The following is a 14,908-nucleotide window of genomic DNA, read 5'->3' on the forward strand; positions in this document are numbered from 1 at the left end:
TTAGAGTATTTAAAATGACACTGACTTTATCCAGCGAACTTTTCATTTTAGTTACGATTATCTTAATGTGAGAAAACGTAGCTTCCAGAGAAAAAAAAATTGAGAACTTAATTTTTTGCGATAATTTTACTCACGTAACAGATCTAACATAACCAATTTTTTATATATAAAAACAAACACAAAATTATTTCAAATATTTTTATGGACTAAAATTTATAAAATAGTTTCGCATAACACCATACAGATTTTTAATGCCATAGAGATTCTTAATCGCGTAGAGTGTTCTGAAAATTTGTGATTATGAGATTTTAATACCTGTGAAAATACTTATAAGATTTTTAAAAAAAACGTAAAGCGCATGCATGACTAGTCATTTATGTCACAAACAATTTGGTTGCACTGAGAACTGTTGTGTGGTGGGTTTTCTCAACGACAGCTAGCTACTCCCTTACACTCCTCACCTTCCCTACCGTTATCCACAGGGACGTTAGCTTCGAATCGATTGCAAAATTGCTACCGAACAGACAAACAAAAAGACGTAGAAGGAAAGCGAGTTTCGAATAATGACGTGGCAAGAACGGAAGATGCACGAACGCTGTTTTATCTGGCGCCTGGCTCGAGGTCGGTGAATAGTGTAGGTTGCTCTCTCGCTGAAGGGTATCCCCCCTCAGGGACTGGCGTTTCAGCAGATGTGTGGCGAAGGCTTCAGCTATAAATCACGGAGGCCAGTGCCCGCGTATTAGCAGTCGTACGCAGAGTGGCCTGGCAATCGTCACTCAATGAAAAGGTAAGGCGTGCAGTTTGTATATCCCTTAAGGCGGAGAGACAGGAATGAAAATAACGCTATAATGTTTTGGGTTTTTGAAGTGAAAATTTCTTTAGCCGCGTTGAGCGATTTTTTGGTAGGGGCAAAACTTATGGGTTCGCATCACCGACATGCTAGTGACGTGTTGGGGCCAGACTGGCGAATCGCAGCGGCCTGTGTACCTACATGTATACGCATATACACACTAGTACATTGTATATACTCGACTTCATCATGTGCGTGTTGGACACTTTTTTGGATGTGTAAAATCTTGTGAGTTCGCATCACCGACATGCTGTAGTAGCAGTAAGTGAAGTTATTTTGACCATGTGAATACATGACCTAGGTCTGACATCACTGGTAAGTCATAGCTAGGTAATGAATTTTTACGTAATTTTTACATACCACTAACATCTGTTGTGACTAAAAATTGATGTAAGGATAAATTATATCATGCTGACATCGTACTGATATAATACCAAAATCATTTTCTTACGTACATTTGACGTAGAAATGATGTCATATTACAATTTAAAAACAAAGTTTTAAGTTATCACTTCTGTTGATAGTCCCCATGACTGGCTATTTTTTTTTAACAGTTTTTATGCCACAGCTATTTTCTAAAATCTTATTAATTAAAAATTGCCTTCGTTATGGCAGATATAGCACATAAAGAGTATTTCGGAAGCAACATATTTTTAGTATCCATTGAGAGTTGTACTCATACCCGGATTCACTTCAATACTAAACGTCAGTTACTTCACAGGAGAAACTATGTGTAACAGCCAGTCACTATTTACTTAAGTAATTCCGTTAAATGCTACACTATTCTTTAATAGAGTCAAATTTTAAAAAAAATTGTTCTAGAAAATTGTTATGGCCCGAAATTGGTTGTAATCAAGATGGCTTCCTTCGTTTCCTATCTCTATCCATTAAGAGACTGTTTGTGTTATTTATACCGTGTTCACAATAGTCCAAACCTTTTTCAAATAAATTTTCGAAGAAAATATTGATGTATAATAGTGAATTAATCAACGTACATAATTAAATTTGTAGCATTATGGAATAAAGTAGGGCTGTGAAGTGTGGTTATCAGCCCGAAGAAGGGCCGTCGATATGGTCGAAAGGCTCTGGGGCAAATAATTTTGTCAAACCTTATTCCGTATTATTTAATGTACAACTTTTAAAACTTCACATTTTAAAGAAAAAAATCCCTTTCGGCACAGCCTACAGGCGTAGGTAGATTAGGAAGTACCTATTTTTTTGGAAATATTTTGGAAACTTCTAAAAACTTTTTAAAAATTTAAGACCTTAATGGACACGACATCCTATATGATTTCTAATATTCCAAAATCATTGATAAACATTTCCTCAAATCCCATCAAGCGAAAATATTTTGAATGTTTTTTAACTCAATGCATCCAATATTGAATAACTTAGAACTATTTTTCATATTATGCCTGCTGAGGTAGAAGTGAATTTTTTTGATCGTATAATACTATTTTATTATTATTTGCCCTAATGCGAGGACGTATAACAATTTGCTTTGGAGCAAGGCTTAGGATAATATTAACAGGGTTCAAAATAAATTAGATAGTAATGAAGTTTAAATATTTTTTTAATACAAATGTTTTAACTGCAGTAGTTATAATCATAAAAGGTTTCAGCCAATATTTTAATATTATGTTCAGGATTTTACAGTAAATTATAACGGATTTGATAGTATACATTATAAAACAGTAATGATTTTTTTGGTTTTCAACCATTGTTATTTCCACCCCGTGCAATAATGGTTGGTTACGTACAAATTTACTTTAGACAAAAATTTAGACCAAATTTAGGAAGTGGAAATGAATAAGAACAGATTCAATAGTGTAAATGTTACAGAATATTTATTAAATTTTTTGTTCCAACTTTTTTTTTTCAACTCATTGCAGTAATGGTTCGTCTAACCAAAAATTGTTTCAAACCAAAGTTTTAGATATTTTTAAGAATATATACTATCAAAATTATATATAATAAGGGAGTCATTTAATCTCTTTTCTACCATTTGCTACAATGGTTGGTTGTATCGAAAATTGTTTTAGACAAAAGTTTGTGAAACCATTTTTTAAGGTTTACAAACAATATGAACGTAATTGATATGTTGCCTACAAAGGAAGTTATGCATTTTTTGTCATTCAACCCCTGTTTTTTCACCTCTTGCAGTAATAATAATTAGTCGTATAAAAATTATTTCCGACGAAAGTTTTAGATAATATTTTAAGGTTTCACAATAAATAAAAACGAATTTAAAAGTGAAAATGGTTTAGAAATTAATAAGATTTTTTTATTTCCAACCATTTTTTTTTCAACCTTTGCAGTTTTGGATTAAAATTATAAAATTAACAAACAATTTGAACGGATTTGGTGGTGTGCTTACTAAGGGAGCTATGAATATTTTGGTTATTTAACCCCTGTTTTTTCCTCTCTTTGCAGCAATGGTGTGTTGTATCAAAAAACGTTTAAGCCAAACATTCTGATTATATTTTTAAGTATTACAAACAATTTGAACGGATTTAATAGCGTGCCTACTAAGGGAGCTATGATTTTTTTTCTTCATCCCTTGTTTTTTTCCATCTCTTGCATTAATTGTAGGTCAAATAAAAATTTATTTCTGACAAAAAATATAGACAATATTTTTAAGTTTTTCATTAAATAAAAATAGACTTAATAGTGTGCATATTACGGAAATCATGAACTGTTTTAAGTTATACCCCATTTTTATGATCCCCTTGCTTTAATGTTTCGTTTTATCGAAAATTGTTTCAGAAAAAAGTATTAAATAAGATTTAGACGATGTACAAACAATTAGAACGAACTCAATAGTATACCAACTAAGGGATTTATGAATTGTTTTGTCCTTCAACCCTTGTTTCTTTCCACACCCTGCTATAACGGTTTGGTCGTATAGAAAATTATTTCAAACGAAAAGTCGCAGATAATATTTTTTTAAGGTTTTACAATAAATAAGAACGTATTTAATAGTATTCGTGGTACGGAAATTATGAATATTATTTAATTCCACCCCAAAATTTTCATCCCCTTTCTGCAATAGTTAGTTTTATCAAAAATTGTTTCAGACAAAAGGTTTAAGTAAAATTATATAATTTACAAAAAAAAATTAACCTTATTCGATTGTTTCCCTACTAAGAGAGTTGTGAATTTCTTTGTGTTCCAACACTTTATTTACATCCCTTGCAGTAATTGTTGGTCATATAAAAAATGTATTTAGAAAAAAGTGTTTTTGGTATTACACCTACGAGTTATACGTTCAAATGATTGCTATATTTGTATGATTATGGGAGTTACAGCGATTTTTTCTGTTTTTGTTTATAACACCTCTCCCTTTTCTACCCTTTAAGTGTAATTGTGACCATTAACGAACTCGAAAGAGATTTTATATTACTATATTATTATCAGTTTGGAAGTGATTCCTGCAAATTCACGGCAGTTATCGTGACCATTAATACAATATATATATATATATATATATATATATGTGTGTGTGTGTGTGTGTGTGTGTGTGTGTGTACATATATATAAACTTTTGAGTTGACGATGGTTTTGGGGTCTATGGACTATGAAACGAAAAACTTTATTAAAAATGGGGTGGGGGGTAGCCTTAACTAACCTGCAATAACCAACCTTCAACCTCCCTTCTTGAAGGCGTCCTAAATTTCAAGTAAAAAATTGGTTGTCTGTAAAGTTGGTTTACGGACGATAGTTTAACGTCACAACGTTATAACAAAACATTATTGAAATGATTGCATACTTTTATGAATAAAATTGAGTCATTTCAATTGAATTATCACTATTTTGTATGGATACAAAGAAGGAGTTAAATTAAATCTACAATTTAATTGATAAATTTACTTTTATTTGCACTCATTAATTCCAATTATATGTTTATTACTTTAACGAAGAGATTATTTTAACTATAACGTTTATACATGTTTGCAATTTAACTTCTTCCAATCTGTGTTATTCTTTTAAGGGTAGGACGATGATAGGAAAAGTAGGAAACGAATGGGAGTGTTTCAAGTTTAATGTGCCTCGAAAAAGTCAAATCGAGGGCTGTTCCAATCGAGTGGAAGAGAGATAGATGCGGCGCAAGCGTACAATGAGCGTAACGGGACGCAGCGTAACGGGACACCGCGTAACGATACACAGCGTAACGGTACAATGTGCGTAACGGGACACTTTTTCGTGCGTGCAGCCGGCGTTCATCGATTTATTAGACGTTGTCACGTCAAAAAATTCCGGAAGTCGCACCATGGCACGGCTACAATTGGTAGTCTCTCTTCGAAAGCTACCTTAAAAAAAGTGAAAGATCAAACTCACATGCTTTCATGTTGTAAATACACTTATAATAAAAGTTTTTATAAGTACGATATTGCTATACGATGCTGGTGTCGTTGCGAAATGATGTCGATGGTGTTGCAGTACAATGCTGTTTGTTGTTACGGAATGAGGTCGGCGGTGTTACAGGATGATGTCGGCATGTTGTAGATTGAAGTCGGAAGTGTTTCAGATGCAAACGGTGTTGTAAGATGATAGCGGCGGTGTTGCAGGATGAGATCGATGGTGTTGCAGTAAAATGCTGTTTGTTGTCACGGAACGAGGTTGGCAGTGTTTCAAACTGATATGAACGGTGTTAAAATGATATCGGCGGTGTTGCAGGATGAGGTATACGACATGCATTAGAAGGCTGGCGTTGTTACGGAATGAGGTCGGAGGTGTTGCAGGATGAATTATACGACATGCAGTAGAAGGCTGGCGTTGTGACGGAATGAGGTCGGAGGTGTTGCAGGATGAGGTATGCGACATGCAGTAGAAGGCTGGCGTTGTGACTGAATGAGGTCGGAGGTGTTTCAGGATGAGGTAGAAGGCTGGCGTTGTGACGGAATGAGGTCGGCGGTGTTGCAGGATGAGGTAGAAGGCTGGCGATGTGACGGAATGAGTTCGGAGGTGTTGCAGGATGAGGTAGAAGGCTGGCGTTGTGACGGAATGATGTCGGAGGTGTTGCAGGATGAGGTCGACGACGTGCAGTATAATGGTGGCATTCTTACGAAATGAGGTCGGAGGTGTTGCAGGATGAAGTATACGACATGCAGTAGGCAGTAGAAGGCTGGCGTTGTGACGGAATGAGGTCGGAGGTGTTTCAGGATGAGGTAGAAGGCTGGCGTTGTGACGGAATGAGGTCGGAGGTGTTTCAGGATGAGGTAGAAGGCTGGCGTTGTGACGGAATGAGGTAGGAGGTGTTTCAGGATGAGGTAGAAGGCTGGCGTTGTGACGGAATGAGGTCGGAGGTGTTGCAGGATGAGGTAGAAGGCTGGCGTTGTGACGGAATGAGGTCGGAGGTGTTTCAGGATGAGGTAGAAGGCTGGCGTTGTGACGGAATGAGGTCGGAGGTGTTGCAGGATGAGGTAGAAGGCTGGCGTTGTGACGGAATGAGGTCGGAGGTGTTGCAGGATGAGGTATGCGACATGCAGTAGAAAGCTGGCGTTGTGACGGAATGAGGTCGGAGGTGTTTCAGGATGAGGTAGAAGACTGGCGTTGTGACGGAATGAGGTCGGAGGTGTTTCAGGATGAGGTAGAAGGCTGGCGTTGTGACGGAATGAGGTCGGAGGTGTTGCAAGATGAGGTAGAAGGCTGGCGTTGTGACGGAATGAGGTCGGCGGTGTTGCAGGATGAGGTCGACGACGTGCAGTATAATGGTGGCATTCTTACGAAATGCGGTCGGAGGTGTTGCAGGATGAAGTATACGACATGCAGTAGAAGGCTGGCGTTGTGACAGAATGAGGTCGGAGGTGTTGCAGGATGAGGTATGCGACATGCAGTAGAAGGCTGGCGTTGTGACGGAATGAGTTCGGAGGTGTTGCAGGATGAGGTAGAAGGCTAGCGTTGTGACGGAATGAGGTCGGAGGTGTTTCAGGATGAGGTAGAAGGCTGGCGTTGTGACGGAATGAGGTCGGAGGTGTTGCAAGATGAGGTAGAAGGCTGGCGTTGTGACGGAATGAGGTCGGCGGTGTTGCAGGATGAGGTCGACGACGTGCAGTATAATGGTGGCATTCTTACGAAATGCGGTCGGAGGTGTTGCAGGATGAGGTATGCGACATGCAGTAGAAGGCTGGCGTTGTGACGGAATGAGTTCGGAGGTGTTGCAAGATGAGGTAGAAGGCTGGCGTTGTGACGGAATGAGGTCGGCGGTGTTGCAGGATGAGGTCGACGACGTGCAGTATAATGGTGGCATTCTTACGAAATGCGGTCGGAGGTGTTGCAGGATGAAGTATACGACATGCAGTAGAAGGCTGGCGTTGTGACGGAATGAGGTCGGAGGTGTTGCAGGATGAGGTATGCGACATGCAGTAGAAGGCTGGCGTTGTGACGGAATGAGTTCGGAGGTGTTGCAGGATGAGGTAGAAGCTGGCGTTGCGACGGAATGAGGTCGCAGGTGTTTCAGGATGAGGTAGAAGGCTTGCGTTGTGACGGAATGAGGTCGGCGGTGTTGCAGGATGAGGTCGACGCTGCTGCTGCTGCTGCTGGCGGGGGCGTGGACCGCCCGGGCGCTCGGCTGCCGCGACGTGGACTGCTCGGCCGCGAGGTGCGACCCGCGGGTCAGCGAGCACAGCTGCGCGGGCGAGTTCAGGAGGAACGGCGCCGACTGCTGGTGCTGCGACGCCTGCGTGCCCTACGCAGGTCTGAAACCGCCCTTACTCGGGGACCACCCTTTTAATTCACGCGTTCGCTACAACTCTGCGTCGTCAAATTATACATCGGGTCAAACAAGACCTTTTAAATTCGCTCTGGAGCGTATTTCCAAACGCTGCGTTTCGTAAGCGGTTCCGGTTACGTTCGTTGTTCATTGGCGTAGCTGTGTTCATAAAGTTGGGGGGGGGGGGGGGACAAATAATGATTTTGATGTTATGTAAACCCATTCCCCTCTTACTAAGACATTGGTCCGGGGGTCCTCCACCGGAAAATGTTGATTTTAAAAGTGCAAAATAGCACTTTTTAAGCAGTTTTTGTATCTAACCTTTGGATACATCGATGTTAAAATTATTATTGTTTCCTTAAGACAAAATTTGATGAGTGAAGAAATTACAAATAAAGTTGGGCAGAATAATATTATAAAATAAAAATATCACGGTCTAGAAAGTTGGGGGGACAGTCGCCTCCACCCAAAAAGTTCAGGGGTACACGTCCCCCCTGTCCCCCCCCCCACCCCGGTTCCTACGCCCCTGTCGTTGTTATAATTAGAGACCGGAAAAATTCGCGGATTCATTTCACGATATGATAGAATCTAAACCTCCTTTGAGCCAATGAAGAACATTAAACCAAAAAAGTATCGTATCGCAAGCGTCCCAGTTGACAGGTGTCACGAATCAGTAGCCAATGAGCTGGTGGCATTTGCCTGAGTATGTAGGGGATTGTGGAGTCTATCCTAGAGGTCACTGAAAGCGCGAATTTTTCCAGTCTCCTGTTATAATGCACAATGTTTGAGCAGGGCTGTCTAGGTTTGCTGATTTGGAGGGGGGATGGGTGGCAAGAGAGGAGTGGACAAAATCCCAGTGGCTCGGGCACCAGGAAGTAACAGTTGAGTTTCGAGGATTTGTTTAATGGTGAGTTTACATTACAGTAGGACATCGGAAACATTTCATAGAAAGCGATACGTGCCGATCACGTTTACAGTCATAAAATTGTTTCATGTGTAACATCTTTACTCTCGGTATTGACCATTTGGTAGGAGTGATTTCGAGAAATGGAACAGAAGTCGCATGGAACGGAAATATGTGTTGCCATCTACGGCGGATGGTCCGAACTAAAGTCCACAAAGCCAAATGTAAACTTTATAATATTAACGGTTTAATGAATTTCAACAAGATGGTCAGGTCTAAAGCCGGTTTTTTTTTTCTTTCAAATGTTTTATCCCCTTTTATCGGAGCCGTTTCATTGTATAGTTTAACAATTCGGTTTGCTATTCAAATGATTTAATTGTCGACGTAGCTGCTCTGGCAAACTGTTTTTAGCGGCGGGTACGATCCGCCGGGCTCACGCAGTTTTGCCAACCCTGTAACTCACTCCAAGGTCACTGTCACTTCAGTTGCTTTTTGTATGAGTCAAAATGAGTGAATTCAGCCTGTGTATTTGTAATATGTACGACCTCTCAAGGATGTAAAAACAGGGGAAACGTAAGAAACCACTATGGTTGGCATAACTGTATTTTATAAAGTACCATCATATTTGTCAAGAGCGGTCACGCATGCAAACGCGTGAATAAAAGTGATTTTATACAGTGTTTATGAACAACGCAAAAAAAAAGTATTACAAATAAAAAAAGTCATAAGATGCAACAAGTGAAATAAAATAATTTTAGAACACCCGTTTTAAATTACGCAAGACGCAAATACACAACGCAATCATTGCTAAACTTTCAGTTTCTTGTGTTTCGGTCTGCGTTTCCGCCTTTAATTTTTCAACTAAATGTTCCGAAAACTTGTAAAGGCGCATAAGTTTTTTCTATAGAAGGCTACGAGATTTATTTTCTTTTTTTAACTCAATTCATCGCGTTTTTACTTACGAAACTGGCAGTGAAAGCAAACAACGAATTTAAAATCCAATTATTGAGAACTCATGTTTTTTAAAACTTTTTATTAACTCGCTTTCTTGTCTGTCTGTTTATCTTTCGGTACAAATTTTGCAATCGATTTTAATTTAACTTCCCAATGATCTAGAAACTTGAAACTTTAAGCATAGCTCAGAACTAAATGACAAGTCAATATTAATTCGCTTTCTTTTCAGTATGTTTGTTTGTTTGTTACAATTTTTTTTTTTTTTGCAAAGCCCCCGGATTCTTGGCTATAGGCCACGAGCGTAACAGTACAGTGCTGTGGAATGCAAAAGCCAGCATTCACAAGCGGTGTCTATATCACGCATGCAGGGATAGAAGATATGTCCGCCACACGGTCATATAGTAAGGTCTGGCAACTGCCTATCCTACTCCTTGGCGGGAACCGTCCACTTAGCAAAGCTCACGGTGACTAGCGAACTAACGGCGCTGATAACAGTTTAGTTTAGAACTTCATCAATACATGACGTTGAATTGAATTTGACACGCACTATCATTTGGTGCGTCCATTACGGCTTGTCTCATTATTCCCTATTGCAAGTGCCTCTGATTTTTAGTTTCAAACCTTACAAGTATTTTTATATGTATTTAAAATTCGCAATTACAAATTATCATTGCAATCTGTATGGGGGCAGGAATAAAATAAGATAGTTAAAATGTACTAAAAATTAAATTAAATTTATTGAAAAATTTTACATACACAAGACTATAAAGCAGAAAATAATAATTAATTAAAAATTAATATTAAAAAACATATAAGTTTTAAAATGGAAAATGTGGGGCGCATGTAATCTATAATAGTAAGTGTATGGAGTAGCTATTGACGAGAAAACTCACACAACAGTTCATATCACTTTCAGTGAAATAAAAACATTAGTGAACTATTCATGCTTCAACTGTCTAATTCGTTTTAAAATTTACAATTTAATTCGTAGGTGTTAAAATTCAACCATCACAAATTTTTTAGGACCAACTGTATGGTGTTATAAATCTTTACGGGGCTAGAAGAATGTTTTTTTTTTTTTTTACTTTTTAGTCCGTTTTAAAAACCTTGATTCTTAAATATTATATTTATTAAATTATTATTTATTATAAACATAAATAATAAAAAAGAATAACAATTTACTATCTGTTTTTTACTTTTTGAAATTGTATTTCTGATGACCTCTTGCGGTTTTCGTACTTTATAAACGACTGTGATTATCTTGAGTTAGCTGTGTGTGGTTTTTAGCGCTATTTCGTTTCTCGCACAGTTAATAAACGCGACATGCAAACCGACCCTCAGTATGGGTTATTTGTACTTTTATTTCATTGGCATATGTAGGTATGTGTGTGTGGTTGACAGTGAGGTCATAAGAGACGGGTCACATGAAACAGAGAAACAGTCTTGTAGACAGGAGCCTTCAGAACTTTATGATTCGTTGTCGGTGAAACATTTAAAAAAAAAAAGTTTTGTTCGAGTATTGCGTAATTTGTAAATGTTTGTTTTAAAATACGGTTACTTAACTTGTCCTGGGTTCAGGATTGGGTTTTTGGGATGTCCCTTTCAACTTCATCCCGCGGAAGGCAACGGTAAACCATTGCAGAATCATCCTGCCTGAGCAAGCATAGGGACGTCACGGCTGTCATCACCGTGGCATTGCCTGCGCTCACGACAACCAGCAATTGGTAATATCCATCATCATCATTATCATCAGTGACCTCAAAAGCACTGCAGCCCATTCACCAACGTAAAGCATGCTGTACTTACACTTGCTTCAAGTCTACTTTTCCGGCCAAAGAATTCGCGAAATAATAGCGGCTTGTGGTCTCATGTTTGCTGCAAAGGTTTCTTTTTTGCCAACAGGGAGTCGTTGCGGTGTTATGGTTCCAGCCCGTACGTTTACGAAAGATTACTTTGGGAACCAGTTTGCCAGGAAATAGTTTTGTAATGCTATGAGAAAGATATTGCAACTACCCACAACACATAGCTATGGCTATTTTTGCATAAAATAAATACGTTTTTTAGATGATACTGAGTGTTTCTTACGAAAATTGGCGCGTAATTATATATTTTAATTGAGATTTCATTAAAGTATAATTTTTTTTAATGGAAAATAGAATTGAATATTCAACAATTTGTCTTCGTTTTTTTTTTAGTCGTGCTCATTACGTGCGCAGTTAAAACTGGAAAGCTATTCAAGGAGCGGTTGTCAAATAACTCTTAATTGTTGGAGGCACTGGGACGAGACAAGAGATTGCCCGGGTGGGAATCAGGGGCGAACACTATTTCGTAGTTTTACAGTGGTTTTCGTGTTGCTGTTCCGTTCCAGACGAGGGAGCGAGCTGCCCCACGGCCGTCGTGATAGGGGTCGCGCCCGACGCGGTCTGCCGGCCGCCGCTGCAGTGCGTGGAGGGAATCTGCTGGAGACCACGCCGACCCTGAGGACCTCAGCTGTCCGAGCTGCCCGAGCTGTCCGAGTTGCCCGAGCTGTCCGAGCTGTCCGAGCTGCCCGAGCTGTCCGAGCTGTCCGGGCTGTCCGAGCTGCCCGAGCTGTCCGAGCTGCCCGAGCTGTCCGAGCTGCCCGAGCTGTCCGAGCTGCCCGAGCTGTCCGAGCTGTCCGAGCTGTCCGAGTTGCCCGAGCTGTCCGAGCCGGTGGCGCAGATGCGGATCGCGGCCCTTGATTGTTTCACGTCAACCTGCTAACTCAGTTATTTGAAGGATTCATACATTGGAGAATAGTGTTAAAGTGGTTTCGCGTACGCGCGCGATTTCTGATTTCCATTGGTTTTTCTTAGGGAAAACCTCAGGGGAAAAAAATTAATTACATAAACACAGAGGAGAAAAAAACAAATATCGCCATGTAGCACAGATAATAGGCATGTCATATCTAACATAAGGTGACGTTGGCTTGTTTTCCACGTGGAGAATTTTTTCCATACAACAACTAGTGTAAGCGCAATTGTGTACGTCCGTGAATTAAATTTTTAATCCAAGATGTTAAGTGCTGATGGCAGCAGTCATGAGCAGCGGATCTTTCCGACCAGAGATGGCGAACATAAGGTTAGGACGGTCAGGCAGCACATCTGCATCTGAAGTCATGGATAACATAACCCATGAAGAGCACAAACAATCTGAACAATCGTCTGAAGATACATTAAGTTTTCAAAAAAAAATGTTTAGGTAATGATCATTTCGTCTTGGCTACCATTTCGTTGCATTACTTTGAAACGGAAAATTAAGTACCTGAAAATGCAAAACTTTTCCAAAATTAAGTATGTAAATAAGCGTGATCATAATCATAGGTTTGTGCCAAAAAATATATACGTTAAATTTTCAAAAAGGTTTTGAAAAATCCATCAATTTACATGTTAGTTAAGTACTATATTTTTTTGTTTTAAACTAACTATGAAAGCTAAATAAATTTCTGTAGCGATTTACTGTGCCGCCCTCTATGTTTAACTGTGAGAACCAGATGTATCGCTACTACAGAAAACAAATGCTTCAGACAGCGTGGTTTGGATGTCACGGCCAGGCAGATGATACAGACGCGTCTGCGCAATATTGCGACAGTGGCTCGAGTCAAGGTGCTCCATAGATAACACTAGTGTAGCGACTGTACGTTACTGGAACTGTACGTGACAAGGACCTGTGGTTTATGTGCTGATGTGGATTTGATTTCGCAACGATATTTATAGCTATTGTGGCTATTGTGACTATTGTGCTCAAAAAAATAGAATTTTAAAAATAAAACAATATATATCATGCAGCAATTTGTGTTCCTGTTTTTTTTTCCCTCCTTAAGTTAAACACTCGAAAATAAATATTTTTGGTGAATTTCTTTTGATGTTATTACCAACAATTTTTTTTATCGTTGTTCAAAACCGGGTTATGCAAGAGAGTGGTGTGTGTGGAATGTTTAGAAAATATTTTTTACACCGCCCCTCCCTCCCTCTTACATCCTGCCTAGCGAGAATGTCATATTAACGTCCAATAAGAACGAGCAACGATTCGAATAATTGAAGCGCTTTCGTCGAGCATTCGATTGATCAGTTTTCTTCTGGCATTCAAATTGGATGGAATACCTCTCTTGAGGGTCTGTTGGCGCGGGAGCAGCAGAGATCGTTGTAAATAAGTTATCAGTGTTGGGCCGTTGCAATTAATCAACCTTCATGACAATTAGCATTCGTGTGACACTTGTGAGAGTTTTAATTTATAAAGGTGTTTTTTTTTAAGTTGCCTATTTGTTTTGTCTCTTCTTGTCGGTTATGTCATTTTACTGTAACAGTTTTTCTTTTTTTTTGCGCAGTCCATAATTTGAAATGTAATAAATTAAATGTGCAAACCTATGTATTTGTTGTTTTTTTCATCTTACACACTTTTGTGCAAATATTAATTATTTTAAGTACTTATTTGAGTTCATTGCCGGCAAATTATCCAGAGAGAAAACACTAACTCTATTATTTACATACTAACTTCCCCTGGGACTTTGTTCGAGTGGACAGAGTAACTCACGCGTGTTGTTAGTACATAAAAGATGGACAGTTATTGTTTATTAATATGCGAAATAAAGAAAAATGTTACAGTTAAGCTTCCATGTAAACTATGTGCAAAATAGAGAAAAAGTTACATTTAACCTGTCATGTAAACTATATCATTAGTTTTTTTTTATAATTCATTTATTAGCACTCACGCAATATAAAGTAATAATATTATAGAGACAAGTTATAACTCTGCGTATTAATTCCTTACAGAAAATCAATTTTTTTTGTATAATATTAACCTACTTATCTTCAGAACTGTGAGATATCACAATAAAATAGGGACTAAATTAATCCTGCAGTTACCAACTATACCTACTTTCAATTTTAAATTAATAGCATCAGCATCAAGGAGTCAATTTTTTTTTGCACAACGAGACTTATAATTTTAACATTTTAATTTTTTTTCAACAAGAAAATATTGGTATGATATAATTCAAAAACACAAAAAAAACTTTGATTTTATTTATATTGTTACGAAACGTAAGCAGGGTCGCGGCGCGCAGGTGCAGAGCTGGCTGGCGACCCCGTACGGCCACTGACGTCACGTGGCCGCCGCAACGTGAGACGTGCCGCGCGTGTCTGGTCGCCGCTTTCCCCCTCTCCTTCCCTCCGCACCCCGGCGGCTCCATTAACCTGACACCTTACACCTGACAGCTGGAGAGATCCGCGCGCCGCTTTCGAGCTGCCGACGACTTTCTCGAGAATTCTGACGTCGGGTCGGCGCGGAATGACGCGACAGGCCCCAGCCGCGCTCGTCACTTCTAGAAGTGGCGCCTGGGCCTATAAAAGACCGGGACGCCGGCCTCCGAGTTGAGTTGGGAGTTCAGTTCCGGGGTGAGTGTCTGGGCGATAGCGCCGCGGGTGCGGCGGAGTTCCTGAACGAGGAGTTTCTCGGCGATAGTTGGGTG

At 39.4% G+C, this 14,908-nt stretch overlaps 1 protein-coding gene across 2 annotated transcripts; it reads left to right on the forward strand.

Annotated features, from left to right (window-relative positions):
- Positions 1-597: 597 nt before the first annotated feature.
- LOC134528251 (fungal protease inhibitor-1-like) lies at positions 598-13,225 on the forward strand. Of its 2 annotated transcripts, XM_063361705.1 has the most exons (3): positions 598-787; positions 7,362-7,546; positions 11,789-13,225. In XM_063361705.1, the coding sequence occupies exons 1-3, from the start codon at positions 780-782 to the stop codon at positions 11,899-11,901; spliced, it is 306 nt and encodes a 101-aa protein (XP_063217775.1). In that variant the 5' UTR covers positions 598-779; the 3' UTR covers positions 11,902-13,225. The 2 variants fall into 2 exon arrangements, with proteins under 2 accessions (XP_063217775.1, XP_063217774.1); XM_063361704.1 differs by lacking the exon at positions 11,789-13,225 and having other exon boundaries at positions 7,362-10,467.
- Positions 13,226-14,908: the final 1,683 nt, after the last annotated feature.

The sequence above is a fragment of the Bacillus rossius genome, chromosome 1 (genome assembly GCF_032445375.1).
Source record: "Bacillus rossius redtenbacheri isolate Brsri chromosome 1, Brsri_v3, whole genome shotgun sequence".
NCBI lineage: Eukaryota > Metazoa > Arthropoda > Insecta > Phasmatodea > Bacillidae > Bacillus > Bacillus rossius.